Genomic DNA, 12977 nt, shown 5'->3' with positions numbered 1-12977 from the left:
ACGGTATCCTAGCTTCATTTGAATGACGAGTAGTAAACAGGGTTAGCGGTGGCGCAGTGGTTCAACCATTGCGCCAAAAAAAATCCGCCGACCCGCAATCACCGGCGCACGGAAGCATCGTCAAAGCAACCCCCACGACGGAAGGGCCTGGGGAGGCCTTCAGCCAGCAGTAGACTGACACAGGGGCCGTGTGTTTGCATTTCAAAGTACGCACACGCATTCGAAAAGAGACTCGTGCAAACTTCAGAGGCCATGGCAAGAGCTGCAGGAATGAATTATACGATAAGCGGATCGCTCCATCTCCCCCGCCTGCTGTGAAGCTACAGCAGCAGCAGACGATGTCTGTGAATCATAGCTCCTCCGGAATAACCCTGCGCTATACGAATGGCACATATACCAAATGTACGAACCATTAGATTTTTCTTTTCACTGTGGTGGATAGGACAAGGCTGATTGGACGTGAAACCTACCACCGCTTAGATTACTGCGTGTTCTCTATGACGACGAAGATGATGGTGACTGCCAGTAAATTTATATTATCGCCACCAATTTCAATTCATACCTTTGCTTGATGTTTCCCATTCCATTAGTATCACTTGCTTTACCAAAGGGTATATTTGATATTCTAATGCCCTGGAGTATGTGCTTGACTCGATCAAAATACGTGACGGGCGTTACCATCATCGTCACCGTCACTAAACGTGCTGGATGTGGCGTGTCCCGCCCAGGACACGTGCGAAGAGAAGGAAGTTGCCGATGTCTCAGACGGAGACGTCGACTGTTCCCCCCGCAGTGTGAAAAAGGGGAAATCTCCGGGAGCGGATGGTATCACCGTGGAGATAATCGCTGAAGAAAAATAATTTATTGGAACAAAATTAGCAGACGTGTTTACTGTGTTTACGCTGTAATGGTACATAGTGATGTCTGATTCTTCTACTTAAAACTAAAAACTATTCAAAAACTATCTTTACTTTCCCGGGTAAGGGCCACTGAGCTACGTAGCTCTTCTTCTTGGTTCTTTCGGTAAAGTCACGTAGAAGGGAAATAATAAAATAATAATAAATAAAACATAATAAAATAATTCTCACGACATTTCGGCCACAACGCAAGCAGCCGTCCTCAGGTGAAGAACAGGTCTGTCGGAAAGACAGCGTCTGAATGGCTCTTGTTCAGAAGCGACCTGGCCACAAATGATAGCTCAACCACGTGGATTATGACGTGAAAATGTACAGCAGGCAAATACTCTAAATGCATGTTTCTAAATGTGGAGGGAAAAACTGGAGGACCCAGAACAAAATCCACGTGTCCACGGGGAGAGAGACATGCACACTCCAAATACACAGCAGGCGTCAGGGTCAGGGTCAGAACCAAACCCACGACCTCCTGTATACCAGGCGAGGTAGTTAACATCTCGCCATAGTGGCACTCTAACGGTAAAAACATTACGGTGATAAAACCGAGTTGAAGAACGACAGGTGCCAATGTTTCTCTTATCGCACGCCCGACAATCCTTCACGAAAACCACTTTGGAACGCCACAGGAGCAAGCGGAGTTTATGAAAAGTTTCTCTTTCCATCAACGCCGTACCACATACTCTTTCCATCGACCCAATGTGACGCATTAGCTACGTTCATCAAGTGCCGGGCACTGGAATGGTGTTCTAATGTTCATAGTCGGAGCATATCGATGGCCACTGTATACATAATTATAATTATGAGCATAATAATATAATAATTGGAGCTTATATTACACCTTTCATAAAATCTCAAGGCACTTTACAACAATGGGGTGGTTTGGGGAAGAAGTGGCTGAGGTAAAATAGATAATGCTATCTGAATTATATACGTTATAAACAGTCCTATTACCAGTAATCGTACATACTTAAGTTGTTGAAATTGTAATACACGAGTGTATGGGAAGAAACACGGTGGCGATATCGAAATAAAAAGATAAGCCAAGAGGTATTAAGGGTGTGTGGGGCCAGTTTAACATAAATATTTTTAAAAACACCCGTAAGGTCTAACAAAATGATACATCCAATAAAAATTACTGCGCGCTAACGTAACATCGCGTTGTGTTGTTCATTTGTTTTCTCGGGCCTCTCGCTCAGGGCGGCACCGTGGAAGTACAGTCTCCCACGTCTGTGGTTGTGGGTTTCCTCCACGCGGCGCGGCGCAACGATCCGCAGCGGCCGCACGACTCTTGGTGGCTTGCGAACGCAACGCTCCAGTTCACGTCGGCCTCCTCCACGAGCACGCGGCCCAGCGAGCACGCGCACGTGTCGCGGACGCCGCTGTTCACCGCTCCTGCCTTGCTCGGTGGCGTCAAACACCAACGGAAACTCAAGGTTCATCACCGACGGTTGTGGTCCTGGCCGAGGATCGTACGCGTTCAGGGTTAGAGCAATTTGAACGGTTTAAAAAAAATGTGTGTTCGTGAGTAGAAATGACGAACGTTATCAATAGGCAACACACTTGTGTTCAACCTCTAGCATGTGCATCAGGATAATGGAAGATTAAGGGAATCCAGAAATCAGAATTACGTTTTCTGAATGCAGCACATTGTACAGAAGACAACGGCGGTGACATCTTCCTAAGGTAACATTTTAGTTCTCCTCGTTGCGACTGCCATGGTGTAAGGGACATCGAACAGTACTCCCATGAAGAGTTCACTCTGGACTCCAGAAGTATAATTACGTTCTATGCCAAGGCAATCGCAACTTCATGTTAGTTTCTTAAACTACTCGTAATCTAGAATTCTTAAACTACTGTTTACATCAATGCGATCGTAAGTTAAATGTGAACATATTATTTCGAACATCGCTTGTGGAATGAAACATATAAGAGTACCCAGAGCTCTCTGGGAAACATGTTTTTACATGCTTATGAGACACTGAATGTCAACACCGCTCCTCCAGAGTTAGCTTGTGTTGAACCCGATGCTGCTAAAATGACACTTTCCCAGAAGGTCGTCCGCTCGTTGGGATGTGTCCAAAAATATGTTAAAGTGTCCACGTGGAGAGAAAGTGACGTGGGAAGGAGGGGACTGATATTACACTAATATTCTCCACTCTGAAGCGCGTGGTAATGTTTTACGCTAACATTACATACAAGCTGACTGGCACATTTACTACACAACACGCATTCTCCTCCTATTAAGTGATTGTTGTTTGATTTTTTTAAAAAAAACCCTTTCATTTATATTGTACCGTATAATCATTGCTACCACACTTTTTACAATGCACACTTCAGACATGTGCTCGATTTCGAAACCCATAACTTCCGCGTTTCAACACATCCCGTACGCGACAGCATGAGTCAAAGTCTTCGTCTGGTGAAGGACAAAACCCTGCACAAACCGTGTTGAGGCCTTACTCCGTTTGATTCCACCGAGCGATTCTCTTAACCTAGCCGACTGAAGATGCAGTGGAAGATGTAATGCCCTCGTCGTAATTCCGTGCCCCCCCCCCCAATTTTTGTCAACTCATAAGTGAACTCAGTAAATATATATTTTAAATATATTACATTATTTACAGAACCAATTAAAAATGTTTGCTCATTCCTGGGTGCATCGTAGTTTCTAATAAAGCGAACAAACGACGATGTCAGCAGCTGTCGCTAGTTTCATCTCGTTACAATCGGCCACTCGGCGGTGCTTGGTGGTCGTAGTCACCGTCTGCGTTGATGGTTTTCATCCAAATTCATCGTTGGCTACGATAAACAAAAAAGCACCTGGTTGGGGAACAAATGCATTACTAATTTGGTTAACCAAAATAAACGCTCGGTGCAGACGCCTACACCCGCTTATAAATAAGTGCATATCGGTTTCCGTGGAGGGTGGCGAGGCGGTGATTCATGCACTGGCCCACGAGCCCGGCAACGTTCGTTCAATTCCCAGTGATGACGGACAGGTTGGTGAAAGACGAGCAACGTTTGCCAATTGGTCTAATCAAATAACATTTTACAATCGCTCAAATTTGACAAATATAAAAAAATTGAGCTTGGTGTCAACACTGGCTTTGCTGATAGACGAAATCAACTGGCGTCATTTTCCACGTGGAAACTTCATTTGATTGGCTTTGTTGGGTGGTGGAAGGTTATCGTAAAATAAAACCACGATGCATTAAACGATCTCACTCAAAAGAAACTAATTACGAATCATAATATTGGTCCTGAAAGCCTAGGTCTGTGTGTGTGTGTGGGGGGGGAGCGGTAGTGCAGCGGTTAGCGCGCTGCGCTACGAACCCGACGACCCGAGTTCGATTCCTGCTCACGGCCAACACCAGTGATGGTGATCTTAACCGGTCATGGGCCTCCCTTAGGTTGACTTAGCCTCAAATGAATACCTGGTATGGTGTGCAAACATCACCACTGGGGAGTCAGACAGCCCGGCTGGCCACCCACCTCCTGTTGTGCCGTGTCGGCCTTCGTAGGTGCTCGCTAACAGCACTTGCCCCTACAGTCTGTTACAGGCGATACGGAGGGTCTTTGTCGTTGTTAGTCTAAAGTACTGCACTTTGATAATCAGCCCTGAACATAGCTGATCAGCTGTGGGCTACGTCTTAGCGGTGAGCATACTACAGACGATACGCCATGCATTTGCCGCCATCTATCTGTAATTAAAAACGTACGGTCCTTCATCTATCCACTGCTAGATGAAGGCCTCCACACGCTAAGTCGGTCGTGGAGGTGGTTTGACCATACTTCATGACGCCGGTCAGTGCATGCTGGTGGAGTGGAAGATGGCAGCAGCCTTCACGCGACCCGCTCTGTTCAGTGAAAAATCACGACGAATTGCCACCAACGCAGCAACCGAACATCGATCATCGATCTCTCGCTCTCCAGAGCAGCAACAACAACACAAGCGGCACTCTTCAATGCGTGTTGGTGACTTTAGCCATGTCCTGGAATCAAACTCGGGTCATTGGGTTCATCGAGTAATGCGCGAAACACGGAGTGACTGCTCTATGTTCAAATGCTACGAACTCGCGCGTAAATTAGACATGTAACGTAATGTCTAATGAGGCAATTAAGTTGGCTTTGTTATTATTGAAAAGAAAGCGCAGAAGTAGTCCAATGGAAAAATACTAAACCAATACTAATAAAAAAAATAGCAATGTTGAACATTGCTATCTTACATTTTCTATTGATAAAACACCATCACATCCGACACGATCCACCGCTTACATGGAGCACTGATAAAGTTTACATGCTTATTATAGTTTGCCTCATAGTGTTAAATATGTATTACTTGGGGAATTCAAGAAATGATTTCACTTAATGAGATACTGCAGTATGAATACCGATCAAAGTACTTCAGATAATTTTTATGATCCAAGAAGCAGGATGTGAGTATTAATCAACTCTCGATCGGTGTGGGTTGCTTTTGAATTCTCAGATTAAAAGTTAATTATCCCTCTGTAGTCATGAACTCAAGATTAAATATAGGCACGTATCAACGTGTTGCTTAAGTCGATTCAAGGATGGAGTCATCAGTACACTCCACTATCAATCAGGCCACATGAGTTACATTCCAGGCTGGCTATGGTTGACATTTGTCGCGAGCAATATCTGAAGCTGTCCTGGGCCCCCTGTTCTCCAACCCACACTGACCAGCATGGTGCAGTGTGGTCATCTAACAAGTTACATCGTGTGCGAATGCCTTCGTCCTGGTGCGGACTGCCGACAGACTGTACGTTATTATCATCATGATCAAGTGCGTTTAGAAACACCATACCAGGCCTTGGATCATCGGTACACAAGGTAAAGTCTGCAGGTCACATCCAACCTCTGTTCATATTCATATTCAGCACATGCTGGATGGTCCACACATATATTAATAAACTGGAGTTTCCATCTATAAAGTATCATAAACAAAAACAAAACGATGCAATCAATAACGCTGCCTTAAAAGAAGAAAATATAGAATCGTCTATAGAATCAGAATATCTACTTGTACTGGAAGGAATCTGATGAGTTATTAAGCTTTTTTTCACATTTCTGGCAAGAGCCCTTCTGCAGAGCACCGAGTGATTGTGAAACATGACCATATCCTTCAGGCCAAGTGCACATCGTCCATCGGATACCGCAGCGAACAGGGTGGTAAGCTTCCAAGCATTGGACCTTAATTACACTGTTCACACTTTTTCTGGCATAAGGTATTCCAACGGTTTTACGGTATTTTTGTGGTGCTGATTCCAAATCTGGCATCAGTTTTTATCTATCACATCAGGTTTTTGAGATATCAAATATTGCATTTTCAATAAAAACTGCAGAAGAAAAATATTAAATAAATGTGGATATCTACATCAAATGATATTATAAACACACTATCCTAAAAATACAGCACCATATTTTAACACTAAAGCAGTCACTGACTCGCAACAACTTGCAATCATAAGTGACGGAGTTAATTTCGGGTAAAATCAATGAAAATGGGGTATGCCGATAGCATAAAAATGAGAGATCAGATTTGGAATCAGCACCCTGAAATTAGTCTAAAACAGGTGCAAAAGTCCAGGCCAGAAAAATGTTTTTTTTTGTTGACCAGTGTTATAGCTCCCTTATTGAATTCACTTCTCCACAGTTACCTATTGCAACAGTTCACTACACGCAACAACAACAAATACCCGTGAAAGACACGCAGAATGCTCGACAAAGTGCCTCGGAATACACCACACGCTAGGTGTGGTATAAATACTACATTTTGATTGTGATATGCATGACTCATTTTTATTTTTTTACAAACGCCACCAACTAAAATTCTGCTTCATGTACGAATGTGTAGTTGTGTGACACAGCTTCTCTTGACACGGCATTCGTAAAAATTTCGGTGAATATCGAGCGCAATTTTTTTTTGCTACGCGCCGCAAGATAACATCATGTAATATCTCATTTATTGTGATTATTGTTCCTCATTTGAGTAATCCCGAAGTATAATTTTTTCTTGACAAAATATTCATCAAGCAACCAACTCAATAATCAACAGTGGAAATAATCATCTATTTTCCATTCAATCGGTGCTTTGCTAAATATTTTGGACATGTTGGCTAAATGCCATGATTATATAACAAAATGGAATTACACAACATTACTCTTGGAGTAAATTTAATATATTATCATGATTTTCTAAATTTACTTCCATGTTCTGCGGTTGATAACATTTAAAGTAATGTGTATTTGTGCTGGACGTATTAACCAAGAACAAAATTAAGTACAAATACAACCAGAATCTGATATCGTGACAACCGGTCACGTTGTATTCGCGATGCTTGGCACTGTGTTCTTCCGTGCACCTTGCACTGGCGGTCTTCATCGACACTCTGAAGATCTGCAGGCATTGTCGGAAAATAAATTGTAATGTTTTGCACCTAAAGTGCTTGCAGTTGATGTTCATGCAAAGAATGTGCCTTATTCAGAATACAATGTCACCAATATGCTCGTCCATGCATGGGCGTGTATTCATACGATTCAACGTCTCTCGAAATTGCATCAATAAAAAGTGTGGCATGTGTCGAGTTGAAATCTCATTAGCTTTTACTTCCCAAAAATAAATGTCACGATGAAGAGTAAGTTTGTGTTAAAATAAATAAGTGCTTTTTTCGAGTAGACGTAAAAAATACGGCAGCCGTTAAAATGAACCGCAGAAAATATCAACGCACGCCACTGTGACGGAACATTTTACATATTTATATTTAAAAAGTTGACAATGAAAGACAGTTGGTTCAGTGTAATCAAACAAAACCTACTTCCTGCTGCTGCTGAAATTGAGCAATATCCTTCGCACAGCACTCCGCAGTTATCGACACACCCACGCGCATCGCGATAAACTTTTAACACGGCTGGAAATGTTTTCCCGCAGCCGTGAACCAAACAGCAGCGAGAGAGTGCCGGGCGCCATGCCGAACGTCACGGACACGAACGCGACGCTCAGCGAAGAGACGCGCCAGATGCTCACGGGCAGCCTCACCACCGTCGTGCTGCCGTGCATCTATCTCGTGGTGCTCGCCGTCGGCCTGCCGGTGCACGCCACGGCCCTCTGGGTCTTCCTGTTCAAGACGAAGACGCGCACGGCCTCCAACGTCTACATGGTCAACCTGGCCGCGGCAGACCTGCTCTACGTCCTCTTCCTGCCGCTGCAGATCGCCTACCACTTCCGCGGCAACGACTGGCCGTTCGGCCGCCCGCTCTGCCACGTCTTCACGCTGCTGCTCTACACCAACACGCACTGCTCCACCTTCCTCCTCACCTGCGTCAGCGTCGACCGCTACCTGGCCATCGTGAGGCCGCTGCAAGCGCGCCACATGCACGGCGCGCGCCGCGCCGCCCTGGTCACCGCGGGCATCTGGCTCCTGACCCTGGCCATGCTGTCACCCATACAGTCGATAAACCTCCTCAACCACGTCCAGGAGCTGAACATCACCACCTGCTACGACGTCTTCCCAAAAGGAAAGGACGTCGTCACATTCTTTCTCATCTACTGCGTCGTCTTCGTGGCCGTAAACTTCTTTGTCCCCGTTTGCATCACCGTATTCTGCTACGTGTCCATCATTCGGGCGCTCACAAAGGCCAAGCTGGGCTCCTGTTGCGACGGGCGGAACAACGAGGACATCCGCAAAGGGATCCAGCTGTCGGTCGTGGTCCTGGTCACGTTCGTTCTTTGCTTCGCGCCGAACAACTGCGTGCTGTTGGCCCACGCGCTGCTCCACTGGACGAAGAAAAACAGCGACCTCTACGGCATCTACAAGCTCATGCTGGCCTTCAGCAGCCTCAACACCTGCTTCGACCCCATCGTCTTCTACTTCGTGTCGAGCGAGTTCCAGGCGCGCGTGCTCAGCGCGCTGTCCTGCTGGTGGCGCCCGTCGACGTCGAGCCGCCCCGAGCTGCTGCGCGGGAGCAGTGGCACGGGCAGGGACGACTCGGAGCTCCTGCAGGATGCGCCGGGGAGAGGCGATCAGACGGGAACGTCCACGACGGTGTCGTCTCCCATCTGAAGTGCCTACAACGGTGTCATCTAGCGTCTCAAGTGCCCACGACGGAGTTGTCTCCCGTCTGAAGCGCCCACAATTGTATTGTCTTCCGTCTGAAGAGACCACAACGGTATTGTCTCCCGTCTGAAGAGACCACAATGGTATTGTCTCCCGTCTGAAGTGCCTACAACGGTATTGTCTCCCGTCTGAAGAGACCACAACGGTATTGTCTCCCGTCTGAAGCGCCCACAACGGTATTGTCTCCCGTCTGAAGAGACCACAACGGTATTGTCTCCCGTCTGAAGAGACCACAATGGTATTGTCTCCCGTCCGAAGTGCCTACAACGGTATTGTCTCCCACTATAGGAACCTCATTTGCCAGTAAAAATATGATAATTGGTTTTTTACCCTTCTATCTGGCAACAAAACTGACACCTTTTTACAAGGAGTCATGTTTGCATACACCGCAATACAAACAAAAGTGCCTACAACGGTATTGTCTCCCGTCTGAAGAGACCACAATTGTATTGTCTCCCTTTTGAAGCGCCCACAACGGTATTGTCTCCCTTCTGAAGCGGCCACAACGGCGTCATCTCCCTTCTGAAGTAGCTGGCTGGGGAGGAGGTCAAATGCAGCTGTCATTGTGAAAGATTTTGATGTTTTTAGTATGCCCTAATGTGTCAATGAAGAAAATGTTTTTTACGTTCCTCTTTTGTTTAACTTTTTATTTGTGTTGGTGTGCAGCGTGTATATTTACATGGCTGCCTTTAACACGGAATATTAACACGCGCTTGTATTTATACACTTTACAAACCTGATCTGTTATCACGATGAAGCTTTTCTGATTTCGGGACTGAATGTTAATTCATTTCTGATGTATTCATTAAAAACATCCAATTAACTCGAAAACGTATATTTCACAAAGCATGCTCGTGACAAGTTGCTAATCTCGAGCCCGATTACCTCCACGTCCCACCCAACACGCACCCCTGGGTTTGTACGTGCCGTGAAACGACTTTACTAAAACCCTCGCTATGAACCCAAGTTTTAAAATATATATTGTAATGTCGCTGTGAATAACGATGGCGATAGTGTGTCACTTAGTCTGACCCCCTTTTTAATTTGTATCATACTACTTTATTCTGGTAATCATAGTGTAGCTGTACTAATACCCTGTATAATCATGTTACTTGTAGCTCCCTGCTCGTCACTTTAACACGCAGACATTAGCGACCAATATTTTCCTTATTAAAGGTTTTTTTGGGTTAGATCGCATGGATATAAATGTGTCGTTAACCCACCACCACCCGAAATAGTCAATTGGTAAGGTCTGTCACGTAAACAGAACGTGCCAATTCGTTACTAGTACAGCACACCGCTTGTGTGTTGGAGAGTAAACCCATGACATTTACAATCTGAGTATCGTGACGTTTCGCTGATAATTACAACCAGCCTCATCGGGCAATTCTGGTTGCAATTACCAGTGAAACGTCACAGTCATTTCAAATTGTAAACATAATGTTTTTACTCTCCAACACACCGGGGTGCTGAAGTAGTAACTACTTGATTTGAAGCTTTCGTGACTGCAGGAATCCACACTCTTTGGTTTTTTCGGTAAAGTCACGTAGGTAGAAAATAACGTAAATCAGCTTTCCCACCTGATGATGATTGCTTGTGTTGCGCCCGAAACGTCGTGATTTATTTTATTTTATACCTACGTCACTTTACCGAAAGAACCAAAGAGTATAGTAACTAATTGGCACGTATTGCTTATGTGACAACCCTTACTAATTGGCTGTGTCGTGTGGTGGCGGATGTAACGACTGCTTGCCACCATTTGGTGGTACAAACCAAATATCTAAGTATCAACACTGCCGTGACCGGGGCAGCGTCGTACCACAGCAGACTTCCCACACGGTGGTACGAACTTTTATGACCCCCAGATGGACAATAGCTGAAGCTGGATTGTCATCGGATATCCGATCAGATATCCGATTTAAAATAACATTTTTACAAACGTTGAACTTTTTTTGGAAAATGAGAATGAGGAGACCATTTTAGTGCAGCCTTAGCTTTGAGGCCGAGTCAACGTAGGGGAGCTAGATGCTCGCCGGCCGCATCTGTCCCTGGAAGTCCACATGGTTATTTGGGGAAAGTGTGCTCTCTAATCGTATTTGACGTGCGTGCACGAATGCACATCTGTTACGGTTCAGGTACGTCATTCTGAACGTGTGTCTGAGCAAAGTGGTCGAGCAGTGGATAGCCCACGACTCTTTGAATCCAGCGACCTGAGTTAAGATTCTTAGCCATGGCTAAGACCAGTGGTATGTGATATCATAACCTGGTCCTTGACTTCCCCGAGGTCGACTCAGCCTTAAATGAGTACGTGGTACAGAATGCAAACATCGGCCGAGCATGGTGAGAACCGCACTAAGCCCTCGTGCGCAGGTCCGGTACTGGCACTTGCCCTGAGAGTGTGTGAAAGGTTACATGGGGATCCTTTGTCTGTGTGTGTGTACGTGTCCACTAATGCAGGTGCCTTCATGAGCGCAGTATAGTAACAAACCAACGCGTTTGAGGTATTTTTAAATAAATAATTGCATGAGCAATATGTCTGCCACATATTGCACGAACATTTTGCCAAGAAACTATGGATATTTTGTGAAGAAAAAAGAATGCTTGTGCTTATTTGTAAAATGCTTATAAGCAAAACAGAAATATTTTTTTAGCTAATGGTCAGTTGGCAAGTACAAATAGAGGGCTCAATAGTTTATCTGATTAAACCTAAATATAGGCATCCACACAAACAAATACTACTAACTATTACTAACTCATTTTTATTTTACCGGACAAAGCCCACGGAACTGCGAGCTCTTTTTCAGAGGCGACTTGGCCAAGCGTGATCGATAGCTCGTCATCGCAGAGGCTCATATCACCACGTGGGAATTTAGAGCAGCGGCCAAATAATCTAAAGGCACGTTTATAGAGCGTTTATAGTTTATAGAACGTCGTGGAGGGAAACCGGAGGACCAGGAGAAAATCCACGTGACCAACATGGGGCGAGGCAACACGCGGGGATCCAAATGTTGTACAAACATTCAGCTCTGGGCAGCCAAGGACTGCACTGCCACCGAACAATCCGAGGAGGAAGTCTCAGAGTTACTGAGGAGGTACTGGTGGGCTCGTTTCGCCCTTTGTAACGAGAGGAACCACAAGACTTGGACGAACCATTGAGGACCATCAGAGAGCGGGGTCAGTGAAATGACGACATCCCCAGGTCTACCTTGAGAAAGAGACGTGTGTATTCTCAAAGGGCTCTCAACTGCTTGAAATAAAGCAATCGAATGAATCCATCGTTTCTGTTTCATGTGTGTGCGTGCGTGCGGGTGTGTTGAACTGACATGGATGTGAACTGAGTAGTGGCAACTTGAAAGTGCCGTGCCAAGTTGTGACCAACGAAGCGTGCGGACGCCACTTGAGCCCTCGAGGAGGCTGGCAGGGGCCACGAGCTCAAGGTGGGCCCCACGTTGGGTTCGTGTAAGGACACGTTGGTGTCGCGTAAGGACACGTCGGGGTCACGTAAAGGCACGTTGGGGTTGCATAAGAACACTAAGGGCACACCATCATGAAATAGTTGATGAAATGCGGCTGGGACACAGCTGGGCAGGAGCGAGCAGGGAACTGGCTCAATACAGATTTTGGCGGGAAAGAGAAAGGCGAGGGGAGAGCGGGAGGCGGAGAAAGAGGCCAAGGGACGGGGTTGGTGGCAAGGTTCCATAAAGATGGAGGAGAGCGAGCGGTTATGAAGGGGGTGCGACGTGCGCCCAGGGCTCTGGGAGAGAGCGGTTGTCGTGAGAGGGAATTTTCTTTTAAAATAAAAACTCTTCCACAAAGATCGCCGCGCGTGGGCTCCCTTTCACTTCTTATTCTCCATTTGCGGGAAAAGGTCATCGCGCCTGCCGCGGCTGGTAAGCGAGCGGCACATTGCTTGCGGGGACAGCGAGCTTCC

At 45.8% G+C, this 12977-nt stretch overlaps 2 protein-coding genes across 3 annotated transcripts in view; one reads left to right on the top strand and one right to left on the bottom strand.

Moving 5' to 3' along the window:
* The window catches only part of DTD1 (D-aminoacyl-tRNA deacylase 1), a 93734-nt gene that overhangs the window by 42289 nt on the left and 38468 nt on the right, over positions 1-12977 (bottom strand). The gene's annotated exons all lie outside the window — the stretch shown is intronic.
* On the top strand, positions 2182-12295 carry LOC133341259 (proteinase-activated receptor 2-like). The gene is made up of 2 exons (XM_061549753.1): positions 2182-2597; positions 7861-12295. Exon 2 carries the CDS (start codon positions 7898-7900, stop codon positions 8990-8992), a length of 1095 nt encoding a protein of 364 aa, XP_061405737.1. The 5' UTR covers positions 2182-2597; positions 7861-7897; the 3' UTR covers positions 8993-12295.

The sequence above is a fragment of the Lethenteron reissneri genome, chromosome 11, assembly GCF_015708825.2.
Source record: "Lethenteron reissneri isolate LAM-NWPU_2019-01 chromosome 11, ASM1570882v1, whole genome shotgun sequence".
NCBI lineage: Eukaryota > Metazoa > Chordata > Hyperoartia > Petromyzontiformes > Petromyzontidae > Lethenteron > Lethenteron reissneri.
Note: the sequence above shows the minus strand (reverse complement) of the source record. Positions and strands in the feature narration are given on the sequence as shown.

Coding starts and splice junctions, on each gene's coding strand:
- LOC133341259 (XM_061549753.1), top strand. CDS start 7,898: ATGCCGAACGTCACGGACACGAACGCGACGCTCAGCGAAGAGACGCGC.